Source organism: Tachypleus tridentatus, chromosome 12, assembly GCF_004210375.1.
Source record: "Tachypleus tridentatus isolate NWPU-2018 chromosome 12, ASM421037v1, whole genome shotgun sequence".
NCBI lineage: Eukaryota > Metazoa > Arthropoda > Merostomata > Xiphosura > Limulidae > Tachypleus > Tachypleus tridentatus.
The window spans coordinates 65,087,213-65,102,186 of NC_134836.1; the positions used below are offsets into that span (position 1 = coordinate 65,087,213).

Genomic DNA, 14,974 nt, shown 5'->3' on the forward strand with positions numbered 1-14,974 from the left:
GACAGGAGAAGTAAATCTGGTTGCTTCAAGTATGGTGAAGATGGACACGACTCACGAGACTGTACAAATCCTGACAAACGAGTTGGACGTGATGGTAAGTTTTATGTAAACTGTTTTGATGTTACTATATACTACTATATTTTAGGAAGTCTGTAAAGAAGTTGAAGGTTTACATGTTGAAAAAGGGATTAAAGAAAACCTGTTACAGAACGTACTCTATCATCAGTATTTAACTGCCTAATGAGTTGTGCAAAGATAGCAAAGTATAAAAATTGATGTTAATAATAAAAGTTTAAAAGATGTTGATAGAAATTGTTTGAGATTGAAAGTTTAAAATGTCAACTTTTATGCTTGTTTGTAATATTCTCATTTAAAGTTCCCGACCTGGTTAAGGCACTTGACTTGTAATTATAATGTGACAGTCAATTCCATTATTTGTTTGTAAAAGAGTACCCAAGAGTTAGCAGTGGATGCTGATGACCAGCTGCCTTCCCTCTAGTCTTATACTGCTAAATTAGGGACGACTAGTGCAGATAGCCCTCGTGTAGCTTTTTGTGAAATTCTAAACAAAGCAAATCATTTAAAGTTCATTAAATTTTATCCCTTTTTTTAAAAAAAACAAACAAACAGATTAGATGTTCGTATAGCAAAAATAATGTAAATTGAACTTCAGGAGGAATATTACAGCAATTTTTTATCAGTTCTTGTTCTTTTTCTAAGGCCACGTGTTTGAACTTTAGTTTTTACAAGTTATGAAGATTTATTACTTAGTTTTTTACTGATGTGTTTTTCCAAATGCTTCTGTGATGTACACTGTAACAGGTAAATGAACCATGTGTTTCCATTTGGAAGAGACGAGTCTCGTGCACCATATTTTCCTGGTCTATGGTGTTACTAGTTGTGAGTATTTATTTATAAATTAATTTGAAGTACACTAAAGTTATGTGAACATTTAAGATTTCAGATTTAAAGAAGAACCAATTTTGAGAACAATGAAGTTTAGAAATTGGTTCAATAGGTAATGAAGACTTTATTTAACACAGTAACAGTGTAAACATCTCTTTAAATAAAGATTTGTGTCTTTTGAAGTAATTATTTATCAAGGTTTTGTGTAAACTTGTTTAACGTGAGTCCAATATAAAAGCAGCCACTCGGAACAACATTACATATGTTATATTCTTCTAACCATATAAGTGAAAAATACTTAGAATAAGTTTTAGAGTAAGGCTGCATTCTGAAATTAAGATGACTTTTATAACTTCATGGCCACTGATTTTGGTTCTATGTTTAAAGTAAAATTGTTTTTAAAAAATGTACTTTGTAAACTTGGGATGATTTTTTATTATTTTCAGTGAATCCAGATTCCAATTTTCTGCAATATAACATTCGAGACAGTTATTTCTCATTATTATATCTCCACAGAGAGGTGTAGTGTATTTCAAGATGCATGGTATGGGTATTAAAACTTTTATTAAAATAAATTAGACAATAATGTTTCAACTTTTTTAGGGCTCCAGGTTAACAAAGAGAGTTTTAATATCCATATCAACCATCTTGAGATACATTTTTACTTCATGTGAGAGATATAGATTTTTTGTTGTTTCATCTTCATCCAAGCCCTTTTCAGTCAACTTCCATACCTACATATCTTGGCAAATTACCTTGAAACTTGGTAGGGCCATACTTTGGTCCAATATGTACAGTCAGTATTTTAATTTTTTTTTATTTAGGCTTTTTTAAGGGGTCAGATGTCAAACAACCCAAAAATATATATTTTGGGCTCATGTGTGGTTATATTTACAGCAGTCTGGAAGACAACTGGCAGAAATGTAAATATTAATGAGCTCAATACAATGACAAACAAAAATAGCTACATTTGTCCATTTGGAATCCTTTTTCTTCTTTTTTTTTGGGGGGGGCTGTAAGAGATCTGATAAAAGCATAATTTAGAGATATTTGATGATCATTTACTCAGCCATATTTTGACCAACTTGCATGGTATCTGGTACAAAGATATTTTTGTACACGTCTCAAACAAAAAATTGTGAAATTGCCCATTTTTAGTAATTATAAAATGGGTTAAGATGCCACAAAAAAGCATAACTTTAGAGTTTTTTGATCAGTTGCAGGTTTCGTGGTTTTTGTTTTATCATAACCTACAAAACCTAGAAAATCTAGGTAAAGACTTAGTGAACCACTCTGTAAAAGGACAAACAACCTCCAATTGTGCAAAGAAATCTGGACTTTAAATGCCAGACTGTTGTTATATTTTGCTAGAGCAAAGTTTTTTTTAAATATATATATATATATATAAGTTCCTTGAAACTATTTTAAATTTAGGTATATATTCTGTGTTACAGTAGCTCTTTATGCAGTGATTCTTTATAGAGTTAAGAGATTATGATTTTATTCTTTAGGTTACAGCTCTTGTTGTTGGTGTGATTTTCCACAGAATATCCATTGAAACTGTTCTGTACTTCACGTTGAGAGGCAATCAGACACTTACCAGCATGGTATCTCTCACTACCTCAGTGTGCATCATGAACTTTAACCTGGTAGGTGACTTAAATCAGAAACGTTAGGGATGTGAAATTTACCTATTTCTAGTTGTGTAAAATGCACTTTTTATGGCTTTATTCAATATGATATGGATCAAATACCTGCTTATAGTGGTATGTGTATATAAGTGTGTGTGTGTTTTGTTGTTCATTTATTTATTTTTTTACTTTGATTTCTTAATGACTAAAAGGAAATGTTATATGTAATTACTTGTAATTTTTAAGGTGTTTCTTGTTTTCTGTTCAGCTGTAAATAATGTAAGGGTTTTTCATGTTTGTATTCTCAAGAATGAAATTAATATAGCTTGGAATTTTTTCATGAATGCACCAATATAATCATAAGAAAATCTTTATACTTTATGCGTGTCACAGAAATTATTAAACTAATGACAAAACCTCAGTATTTAAGTTCAGATGCAAGTAACACTACTATATATTTGTTTTGTAGTACTTTTCAGTTTTGCCCATTTCAGGCATGGAGGCATTATAATATGACAGTCAATCTGTCATATTCATTAGTAATGAATTACTATTCATTACCATTCATTACTATTCATTGGTAAAAGAGTAGCATCAGGTGTGGCTGTGGGTGATGATGATTAACTGCCTTCCCTCTAGTCTTACACTGCTAAATTTAGGACTTCTAGTGCAGATAGCCTTTGTGTAGATTTGTGCATACCTCAACACAAGATTTATCGACAAGCTTTTATTTCCAACATGTCCATCTCTTGTTAACATTTTAAGATCTTGCTGAGTAGCATCTGTGTTCAGTTCATTCTTAAAACTACTGAATGAAAGACATCTACAAGAAATATATTTATTTAAACTTGTATTATAAAGTGTAATTCTTTGTTTATCATGTTATTGGTATGAAACTCAGGTTAGTCTCGTATTTTATCTGGAAAGTTATGGGGGGGAGAATTTAGAATATATGAATTGTGAATTTTGTCTTTTTATTTATAATGACAGTTTTGAAAGTGTAAAGAATAGTAATTTGTTAATCCTTATGTGAAAATACATTTCCATAAAAATGTTTCTCTGTAACAAAAATAATAAAATTTCACTCTAAATGTCCTTTTTTTTTGTAACTGTTATTTATGTTTGAATTTTTGAAGTATACGTTCGTATAATCTGTAGTTTTTCACCACACGTTGTTTTTGATGACTATTATAAACTGGGAGAAAACTGAAAAGATACTGATTCAGAAAAAGCTGTTTGTTGTGCACCAGTTTGATATCACGGAGTATAATATTACATGTAGCAACTTCATGGTTGCATTTGTTTTTATACTATTGTAGTTTACAGTAGTTGGTGTGAAACATGAGCAGTAATGAATTATCTGTGTAAAGAAACTGCAACCAAAAACAATTTCATATTAGATTGTATTTATAATATTAGTGAAGAAATGGTTATTAACTTATTGTTTCTTATGACTTAGCTCTTGCAGATACTTAGGTTGGATAAATTAGAATCAGTATTCTTAGTTGATTAGGCTGGATGTTGCCGAGACTTTAGAACGTTAAAACTATTAATATAAGATTTTATAACTTGTGACCTGTTGCCATAAAAACATGAGTGTGCTATAAGAGTGACAGTTACATGTTACTTTGGTTAGACAGGAGTAGTGAGTGATATTGAAGTAGCTTCATTTTCTCTTGTATATTAATTAAGAATTGGGGATGGCTACATGTAACTTTGAAGTTTTTGCCCAGTATTATAGAACAATATAATCTTTATTATTGGGTTCACCGTGGCTCGTCTTTTAAGTTTAATTTTTCTGGGGAAAGGTTTTTGTAAGTTGTTTTGAACATGGTTTTATTTTCTGGATTATGTTACTTTGCCAGAATATAAATTTCTGCTTTAACATGACTCCATAGTTTGAGAAAGTATCAAATGTAATTAATCCTTTGAACTTTCAACACTAATATAGATTATTATAAATTTTAAATCAACATGAAAAATATATAACATAATATTCTTCTGTGTTAAGTTTTAATTTCTTTTCAGTTAGGGTGACAATACATGCATATAGTTACATAGTATTCTTTTAACCATTTTTACAGGATGTTTTAAGTGTGGTGAAGATGAACACATGTTACGAGACTGTCCTAATGTAGGTGGAAACAGGAGAAGGAAATCTGATTGCTTCAAGTGTGGTGAAGATGGACACATGTCACGAGTGTGTCCTAACGTAATTGGGGACAGGAGAAGTAAATCTGGTTGCTTCAAGTATGGTGAAGATGGACACGACTCACGAGACTGTACAAATCCTGACAAACGAGTTGGACGTGATGGTAAGTTTTATGTAAACTGTTTTGATGTTACTATATACTACTATATTTTAGGAAGTCTGTAAAGAAGTTGAAGGTTTACATGTTGAAAAAGGGATTAAAGAAAACCTGTTACAGAACGTACTCTATCATCAGTATTTAACTGCCTAATGAGTTGTGCAAAGATAGCAAAGTATAAAAAATTGATGTTAATAATAAAAGTTTAAAAGATGTTGATAGAAATTGTTTGAGATTGAAAGTTTAAAATGTCAACTTTTATGCTTGTTTGTAATATTCTCATTTAAAGTTCCCGACCTGGTTAAGGCACTTGACTTGTAATTATAATGTGACAGTCAATTCCATTATTTGTTTGTAAAGAGTACTCCAAGAGTTAGCAGTGGATGCTGATGACCAGCTGCCTTCCCTCTAGTCTTATACTGCTAAATTAGGGACGACTAGTGCAGATAGCCCTCGTGTAGCTTTGCTGAAATTCTAAACAAAGCAAATCATTTAAAGTTCATTAAATTTTATCCCTTTTTTTAAAAAAAACAAACAAACAGATTAGATGTTCGTATAGCAAAAATAATGTAAATTGAACTTCAGGAGGAATATTACAGCAATTTTTTATCAGTTCTTGTTCTTTTTCTAAGGCCACGTGTTTGAACTTTAGTTTTTACAAGTTATGAAGATTTATTACTTAGTTTTTTACTGATGTGTTTTTCCAAATGCTTCTGTGATGTACACTGTAACAGGTAAATGAACCATGTGTTTCCATTTGGAAGAGACGAGTCTCGTGCACCATATTTTCCTGGTCTATGGTGTTACTAGTTGTGAGTATTTATTTATAAATTAATTTGAAGTACACTAAAGTTATGTGAACATTTAAGATTTCAGATTTAAAGAAGAACCAATTTTGAGAACAATGAAGTTTAGAAATTGGTTCAATAGGTAATGAAGACTTTATTTAACACAGTAACAGTGTAAACATCTCTTTAAATAAAGATTTGTGTCTTTTGAAGTAATTATTTATCAAGGTTTTGTGTAAACTTGTTTAACGTGAGTCCAATATAAAAGCAGCCACTCGGAACAACATTACATATGTTATATTCTTCTAACCATATAAGTGAAAAATACTTAGAATAAGTTTTAGAGTAAGGCTGCATTCTGAAATTAAGATGACTTTTATAACTTCATGGCCACTGATTTTGGTTCTATGTTTAAAGTAAAATTGTTTTTAAAAAATGTACTTTGTAAACTTGGGATGATTTTTTATTATTTTCAGTGAATCCAGATTCCAATTTTCTGCAATATAACATTCGAGACAGTTATTTCTCATTATTATATCTCCACAGAGAGGTGTAGTGTATTTCAAGATGCATGGTATGGGTATTAAAACTTTTATTAAAATAAATTAGACAATAATGTTTCAACTTTTTTAGGGCTCCAGGTTAACAAAGAGAGTTTTAATATCCATATCAACCATCTTGAGATACATTTTTTACTTCATGTGAGAGATATAGATTTTTTGTTGTTTCATCTTCATCCAAGCCCTTTTCAGTCAACTTCCATACCTACATATCTTGGCAAATTACCTTGAAACTTGGTAGGGCCATACTTTGGTCCAATATGTACAGTCAGTATTTTATTTTTTTTTTATTTAGGCTTTTTTAAGGGGTCAGATGTCAAACAACCCAAAAATATATATTTTGGGCTCATGTGTGGTTATATTTACAGCAGTCTGGAAGACAACTGGCAGAAATGTAAATATTAATGAGCTCAATACAATGACAAACAAAAATAGCTACATTTGTCCATTTGGAATCCTTTTTCTTCTTTTTTTTTGGGGGGGGCTGTAAGAGATCTGATAAAAGCATAATTTAGAGATATTTGATGATCATTTACTCAGCCATATTTTGACCAACTTGCATGGTATCTGGTACAAAGATATTTTTGTACACGTCTCAAACAAAAAATTGTGAAATTGCCCATTTTTAGTAATTATAAAATGGGTTAAGATGCCACAAAAAAGCATAACTTTAGAGTTTTTTGATCAGTTGCAGGTTTCGTGGTTTTTGTTTTATCATAACCTACAAAACCTAGAAAATCTAGGTAAAGACTTAGTGAACCACTCTGTAAAAGGACAAACAACCTCCAATTGTGCAAAGAAATCTGGACTTTAAATGCCAGACTGTTGTTATATTTTGCTAGAGCAAAGTTTTTTTTAAATATATATATATATATATAAGTTCCTTGAAACTATTTTAAATTTAGGTATATATTCTGTGTTACAGTAGCTCTTTATGCAGTGATTCTTTATAGAGTTAAGAGATTATGATTTTATTCTTTAGGTTACAGCTCTTGTTGTTGGTGTGATTTTCCACAGAATATCCATTGAAACTGTTCTGTACTTCACGTTGAGAGGCAATCAGACACTTACCAGCATGGTATCTCTCACTACCTCAGTGTGCATCATGAACTTTAACCTGGTAGGTGACTTAAATCAGAAACGTTAGGGATGTGAAATTTACCTATTTCTAGTTGTGTAAAATGCACTTTTTATGGCTTTATTCAATATGATATGGATCAAATACCTGCTTATAGTGGTATGTGTATATAAGTGTGTGTGTGTTTTGTTGTTCATTTATTTATTTTTTTACTTTGATTTCTTAATGACTAAAAGGAAATGTTATATGTAATTACTTGTAATTTTTTAAGGTGTTTCTTGTTTTCTGTTCAGCTGTAAATAATGTAAGGGTTTTTTCATGTTTGTATTCTCAAGAATGAAATTAATATAGCTTGGAATTTTTTCATGAATGCACCAATATAATCATAAGAAAATCTTTATACTTTGCGTGTCACAGAAATTATTAAACTAATGACAAAACCTCAGTATTTAAGTTCAGATGCAAGTAACACTACTATATATTTGTTTTGTAGTACTTTTCAGTTTTGCCCATTTCAGGCATGGAGGCATTATAATATGACAGTCAATCTGTCATATTCATTAGTAATGAATTACTATTCATTACCATTCATTACTATTCATTGGTAAAAGAGTAGCATCAGGTGTGGCTGTGGGTGATGATGATTAACTGCCTTCCCTCTAGTCTTACACTGCTAAATTTAGGACTTCTAGTGCAGATAGCCTTTGTGTAGATTTGTGCATACCTCAACACAAGATTTATCGACAAGCTTTTATTTCCAACATGTCCATCTCTTGTTAACATTTTAAGATCTTGCTGAGTAGCATCTGTGTTCAGTTCATTCTTAAAAACTACTGAATGAAAGACATCTACAAGAAATATATTTATTTAAACTTGTATTATAAAGTGTAATTCTTTGTTTATCATGTTATTGGTATGAAACTCAGGTTAGTCTCGTATTTTATCTGGAAAGTTATGGGGGGGAGAATTTAGAATATATGAATTGTGAATTTTGTCTTTTTATTTATAATGACAGTTTTGAAAGTGTAAAGAATAGTAATTTGTTAATCCTTATGTGAAAATACATTTCCATAAAAATGTTTCTCTGTAACAAAAATAATAAAATTTCACTCTAAATGTCCTTTTTTTTTGTAACTGTTATTTATGTTTGAATTTTTGAAGTATACGTTCGTATAATCTGTAGTTTTCACCACACGTTGTTTTTGATGACTATTATAAACTGGGAGAAAACTGAAAAGATACTGATTCAGAAAAAGCTGTTTGTTGTGCACCAGTTTGATATCACGGAGTATAATATTACATGTAGCAACTTCATGGTTGCATTTGTTTTTATACTATTGTAGTTTACAGTAGTTGGTGTGAAACATGAGCAGTAATGAATTATCTGTGTAAAGAAACTGCAACCAAAAACAATTTCATATTAGATTGTATTTATAATATTAGTGAAGAAATGGTTATTAACTTATTGTTTCTTATGACTTAGCTCTTGCAGATACTTAGGTTGGATAAATTAGAATCAGTATTCTTAGTTGATTAGGCTGGATGTTGCCGAGACTTTAGAACGTTAAAACTATTAATATAAGATTTTATAACTTGTGACCTGTTGCCATAAAAACATGAGTGTGCTATAAGAGTGACAGTTACATGTTACTTTGGTTAGACAGGAGTAGTGAGTGATATTGAAGTAGCTTCATTTTCTCTTGTATATTAATTAAGAATTGGGGATGGCTACATGTAACTTTGAAGTTTTTGCCCAGTATTATAGAACAATATAATCTTTATTATTGGGTTCACCGTGGCTCGTCTTTTAAGTTTAATTTTTCTGGGGAAAGGTTTTTGTAAGTTGTTTTGAACATGGTTTTATTTTCTGGATTATGTTACTTTGCCAGAATATAAATTTCTGCTTTAACATGACTCCATAGTTTGAGAAAGTATCAAATGTAATTAATCCTTTGAACTTTCAACACTAATATAGATTATTATAAATTTTAAATCAACATGAAAAATATATAACATAATATTCTTCTGTGTTAAGTTTTAATTTCTTTTCAGTTAGGGTGACAATACATGCATATAGTTACATAGTATTCTTTTAACCATTTTTACAGGATGTTTTAAGTGTGGTGAAGATGAACACATGTTACGAGACTGTCCTAATGTAGGTGGAAACAGGAGAAGGAAATCTGATTGCTTCAAGTGTGGTGAAGATGGACACATGTCACGAGTGTGTCCTAACGTAATTGGGGACAGGAGAAGTAAATCTGGTTGCTTCAAGTATGGTGAAGATGGACACGACTCACGAGACTGTACAAATCCTGACAAACGAGTTGGACGTGATGGTAAGTTTTATGTAAACTGTTTTGATGTTACTATATACTACTATATTTTAGGAAGTCTGTAAAGAAGTTGAAGGTTTACATGTTGAAAAAGGGATTAAAGAAAACCTGTTACAGAACGTACTCTATCATCAGTATTTAACTGCCTAATGAGTTGTGCAAAGATAGCAAAGTATAAAAAATTGATGTTAATAATAAAAGTTTAAAAGATGTTGATAGAAATTGTTTGAGATTGAAAGTTTAAAATGTCAACTTTTATGCTTGTTTGTAATATTCTCATTTAAAGTTCCCGACCTGGTTAAGGCACTTGACTTGTAATTATAATGTGACAGTCAATTCCATTATTTGTTTGTAAAAGAGTACTCCAAGAGTTAGCAGTGGATGCTGATGACCAGCTGCCTTCCCTCTAGTCTTATACTGCTAAATTAGGGACGACTAGTGCAGATAGCCCTCGTGTAGCTTTGCGTGAAATTCTAAACAAAGCAAATCATTTAAAGTTCATTAAATTTTATCCCTTTTTTTAAAAAAAACAAACAAACAGATTAGATGTTCGTATAGCAAAAATAATGTAAATTGAACTTCAGGAGGAATATTACAGCAATTTTTTATCAGTTCTTGTTCTTTTTCTAAGGCCACGTGTTTGAACTTTAGTTTTTACAAGTTATGAAGATTTATTACTTAGTTTTTTACTGATGTGTTTTTCCAAATGCTTCTGTGATGTACACTGTAACAGGTAAATGAACCATGTGTTTCCATTTGGAAGAGACGAGTCTCGTGCACCATATTTTCCTGGTCTATGGTGTTACTAGTTGTGAGTATTTATTTATAAATTAATTTGAAGTACACTAAAGTTATGTGAACATTTAAGATTTCAGATTTAAAGAAGAACCAATTTTGAGAACAATGAAGTTTAGAAATTGGTTCAATAGGTAATGAAGACTTTATTTAACACAGTAACAGTGTAAACATCTCTTTAAATAAAGATTTGTGTCTTTTGAAGTAATTATTTATCAAGGTTTTGTGTAAACTTGTTTAACGTGAGTCCAATATAAAAGCAGCCACTCGGAACAACATTACATATGTTATATTCTTCTAACCATATAAGTGAAAAATACTTAGAATAAGTTTTAGAGTAAGGCTGCATTCTGAAATTAAGATGACTTTTATAACTTCATGGCCACTGATTTTTGGTTCTATGTTTAAAGTAAAATTGTTTTTAAAAAATGTACTTTGTAAACTTGGGATGATTTTTTATTATTTTCAGTGAATCCAGATTCCAATTTTCTGCAATATAACATTCGAGACAGTTATTTCTCATTATTATATCTCCACAGAGAGGTGTAGTGTATTTCAAGATGCATGGTATGGGTATTAAAACTTTTATTAAAATAAATTAGACAATAATGTTTCAACTTTTTTAGGGCTCCAGGTTAACAAAGAGAGTTTTAATATCCATATCAACCATCTTGAGATACATTTTTACTTCATGTGAGAGATATAGATTTTTTGTTGTTTCATCTTCATCCAAGCCCTTTTCAGTCAACTTCCATACCTACATATCTTGGCAAATTACCTTGAAACTTGGTAGGGCCATACTTTGGTCCAATATGTACAGTCAGTATTTTAATTTTTTTTTTATTTAGGCTTTTTTAAGGGGTCAGATGTCAAACAACCCAAAAATATATATTTTGGGCTCATGTGTGGTTATATTTACAGCAGTCTGGAAGACAACTGGCAGAAATGTAAATATTAATGAGCTCAATACAATGACAAACAAAAATAGCTACATTTGTCCATTTGGAATCCTTTTTTTTCTTTTTTTTTGGGGGGGGCTGTAAGAGATCTGATAAAAGCATAATTTAGAGATATTTGATGATCATTTACTCAGCCATATTTTGACCAACTTGCATGGTATCTGGTACAAAGATATTTTGTACACGTCTCAAACAAAAATTGTGAAATTGCCCATTTTTAGTAATTATAAAATGGGTTAAGATGCCACAAAAAAGCATAACTTTAGAGTTTTTTGATCAGTTGCAGGTTTCGTGGTTTTTGTTTTATCATAACCTACAAAACCTAGAAAATCTAGGTAAAGACTTAGTGAACCACTCTGTAAAAGGACAAACAACCTCCAATTGTGCAAAGAAATCTGGACTTTAAATGCCAGACTGTTGTTATATTTTGCTAGAGCAAAGTTTTTTTAAATATATATATATATATATAAGTTCCTTGAAACTATTTTAAATTTAGGTATATATTCTGTGTTACAGTAGCTCTTTATGCAGTGATTCTTTATAGAGTTAAGAGATTATGATTTTATTCTTTAGGTTACAGCTCTTGTTGTTGGTGTGATTTTCCACAGAATATCCATTGAAACTGTTCTGTACTTCACGTTGAGAGGCAATCAGACACTTACCAGCATGGTATCTCTCACTACCTCAGTGTGCATCATGAACTTTAACCTGGTAGGTGACTTAAATCAGAAACGTTAGGGATGTGAAATTTACCTATTTCTAGTTGTGTAAAATGCACTTTTTATGGCTTTATTCAATATGATATGGATCAAATACCTGCTTATAGTGGTATGTGTATATAAGTGTGTGTGTGTTTTGTTGTTCATTTATTTATTTTTTTACTTTGATTTCTTAATGACTAAAAGGAAATGTTATATGTAATTACTTGTAATTTTTTAAGGTGTTTCTTGTTTTCTGTTCAGCTGTAAATAATGTAAGGGTTTTTTCATGTTTGTATTCTCAAGAATGAAATTAATATAGCTTGGAATTTTTTCATGAATGCACCAATATAATCATAAGAAAATCTTTATACTTTATGTGTCACAGAAATTATTAAACTAATGACAAAACCTCAGTATTTAAGTTCAGATGCAAGTAACACTACTATATATTTGTTTTGTAGTACTTTTCAGTTTTGCCCATTTCAGGCATGGAGGCATTATAATATGACAGTCAATCTGTCATATTCATTAGTAATGAATTACTATTCATTACCATTCATTACTATTCATTGGTAAAAGAGTAGCATCAGGTGTGGCTGTGGGTGATGATGATTAACTGCCTTCCCTCTAGTCTTACACTGCTAAATTTAGGACTTCTAGTGCAGATAGCCTTTGTGTAGATTTGTGCATACCTCAACACAAGATTTATCGACAAGCTTTTATTTCCAACATGTCCATCTCTTGTTAACATTTTAAGATCTTGCTGAGTAGCATCTGTGTTCAGTTCATTCTTAAAAACTACTGAATGAAAGACATCTACAAGAAATATATTTATTTAAACTTGTATTATAAAGTGTAATTCTTTGTTTATCATGTTATTGGTATGAAACTCAGGTTAGTCTCGTATTTTATCTGGAAAGTTATGGGGGGGAGAATTTAGAATATATGAATTGTGAATTTTGTCTTTTTATTTATAATGACAGTTTTGAAAGTGTAAAGAATAGTAATTTGTTAATCCTTATGTGAAAATACATTTCCATAAAAATGTTTCTCTGTAACAAAAATAATAAAATTTCACTCTAAATGTCCTTTTTTTTTGTAACTGTTATTTATGTTTGAATTTTTGAAGTATACGTTCGTATAATCTGTAGTTTTTCACCACACGTTGTTTTTGATGACTATTATAAACTGGGAGAAAACTGAAAAGATACTGATTCAGAAAAAGCTGTTTGTTGTGCACCAGTTTGATATCACGGAGTATAATATTACATGTAGCAACTTCATGGTTGCATTTGTTTTTATACTATTGTAGTTTACAGTAGTTGGTGTGAAACATGAGCAGTAATGAATTATCTGTGTAAAGAAACTGCAACCAAAAACAATTTCATATTAGATTGTATTTATAATATTAGTGAAGAAATGGTTATTAACTTATTGTTTCTTATGACTTAGCTCTTGCAGATACTTAGGTTGGATAAATTAGAATCAGTATTCTTAGTTGATTAGGCTGGATGTTGCCGAGACTTTAGAACGTTAAAACTATTAATATAAGATTTTATAACTTGTGACCTGTTGCCATAAAAACATGAGTGTGCTATAAGAGTGACAGTTACATGTTACTTTGGTTAGACAGGAGTAGTGAGTGATATTGAAGTAGCTTCATTTTCTCTTGTATATTAATTAAGAATTGGGGATGGCTACATGTAACTTTGAAGTTTTTGCCCAGTATTATAGAACAATATAATCTTTATTATTGGGTTCACCGTGGCTCGTCTTTTAAGTTTAATTTTTCTGGGGAAAGGTTTTTGTAAGTTGTTTTGAACATGGTTTTATTTTCTGGATTATGTTACTTTGCCAGAATATAAATTTCTGCTTTAACATGACTCCATAGTTTGAGAAAGTATCAAATGTAATTAATCCTTTGAACTTTCAACACTAATATAGATTATTATAAATTTTAAATCAACATGAAAAATATATAACATAATATTCTTCTGTGTTAAGTTTTAATTTCTTTTCAGTTAGGGTGACAATACATGCATATAGTTACATAGTATTCTTTTAACCATTTTTACAGGATGTTTTAAGTGTGGTGAAGATGAACACATGTTACGAGACTGTCCTAATGTAGGTGGAAACAGGAGAAGGAAATCTGATTGCTTCAAGTGTGGTGAAGATGGACACATGTCACGAGTGTGTCCTAACGTAATTGGGGACAGGAGAAGTAAATCTGGTTGCTTCAAGTATGGTGAAGATGGACACGACTCACGAGACTGTACAAATCCTGACAAACGAGTTGGACGTGATGGTAAGTTTTATGTAAACTGTTTTGATGTTACTATATACTACTATATTTTAGGAAGTCTGTAAAGAAGTTGAAGGTTTACATGTTGAAAAAGGGATTAAAGAAAACCTGTTACAGAACGTACTCTATCATCAGTATTTAACTGCCTAATGAGTTGTGCAAAGATAGCAAAGTATAAAAAATTGATGTTAATAATAAAAGTTTAAAAGATGTTGATAGAAATTGTTTGAGATTGAAAGTTTAAAATGTCAACTTTTATGCTTGTTTGTAATATTCTCATTTAAAGTTCCCGACCTGGTTAAGGCACTTGACTTGTAATTATAATGTGACAGTCAATTCCATTATTTGTTTGTAAAAGAGTACCCCAAGAGTTAGCAGTGGATGCTGATGACCAGCTGCCTTCCCTCTAGTCTTATACTGCTAAATTAGGGACGACTAGTGCAGATAGCCCTCGTGTAGCTTTATGCTAAATTCTAAACAAAGCAAATCATTTAAAGTTCATTAAATTTTATCCCTTTTTTTAAAAAACAAACAAACAGATTAGATGTTCGAATAGCAAAAATAATGTAAATTGAACTTCAGGAGGAATATTACAGCAATTTTTTA

The 14,974-nt window shown here is 30.8% G+C and overlaps 2 protein-coding genes across 16 annotated transcripts in view; both read left to right on the forward strand.

Moving 5' to 3' along the window:
* Window positions 1–14,280, forward strand: LOC143233436 (uncharacterized). 6 transcript variants are annotated; one of them, XR_013018146.1, is made up of 6 exons: window positions 1–94; window positions 823–900; window positions 2,418–2,555; window positions 4,622–4,852; window positions 5,581–5,658; window positions 7,212–7,314. XR_013018146.1 is itself a non-coding variant. In XM_076469677.1 (4 exons), the coding sequence occupies exons 1-4, from the start codon at window positions 9,549–9,551 to the stop codon at window positions 14,192–14,194; spliced, it is 333 nt and encodes a 110-aa protein (XP_076325792.1). In that variant the 5' UTR covers window positions 9,407–9,548; the 3' UTR covers window positions 14,195–14,280. The 6 variants fall into 6 exon arrangements, 2 of the variants coding, with proteins under 2 accessions (XP_076325792.1, XP_076325795.1); XR_013018145.1 differs by lacking the exon at window positions 5,581–5,658 and having other exon boundaries at window positions 7,177–7,315; XR_013018144.1 differs by lacking the exons at window positions 1–94; window positions 823–900; window positions 2,418–2,555 and adding exons at window positions 9,381–9,611; window positions 11,936–12,074 and having other exon boundaries at window positions 4,641–4,852; window positions 7,177–7,314.
* The window catches only part of LOC143233431 (uncharacterized), a 26,023-nt gene continuing 25,282 nt past the window's right edge, over window positions 14,234–14,974 (forward strand). For 9 of the 10 annotated variants that reach the window (XM_076469642.1, XM_076469640.1, XM_076469638.1 and 6 more), the window contains exon 1: window positions 14,236–14,371. In XM_076469642.1, the coding sequence (XP_076325757.1) occupies window positions 14,309–14,371 (63 nt within the window). In that variant the 5' untranslated portion in view covers window positions 14,236–14,308. Of the gene's footprint in view, window positions 14,372–14,974 lie in introns of all 10 variants that reach the window. The other variant, XM_076469646.1, reaches the window with a different exon arrangement.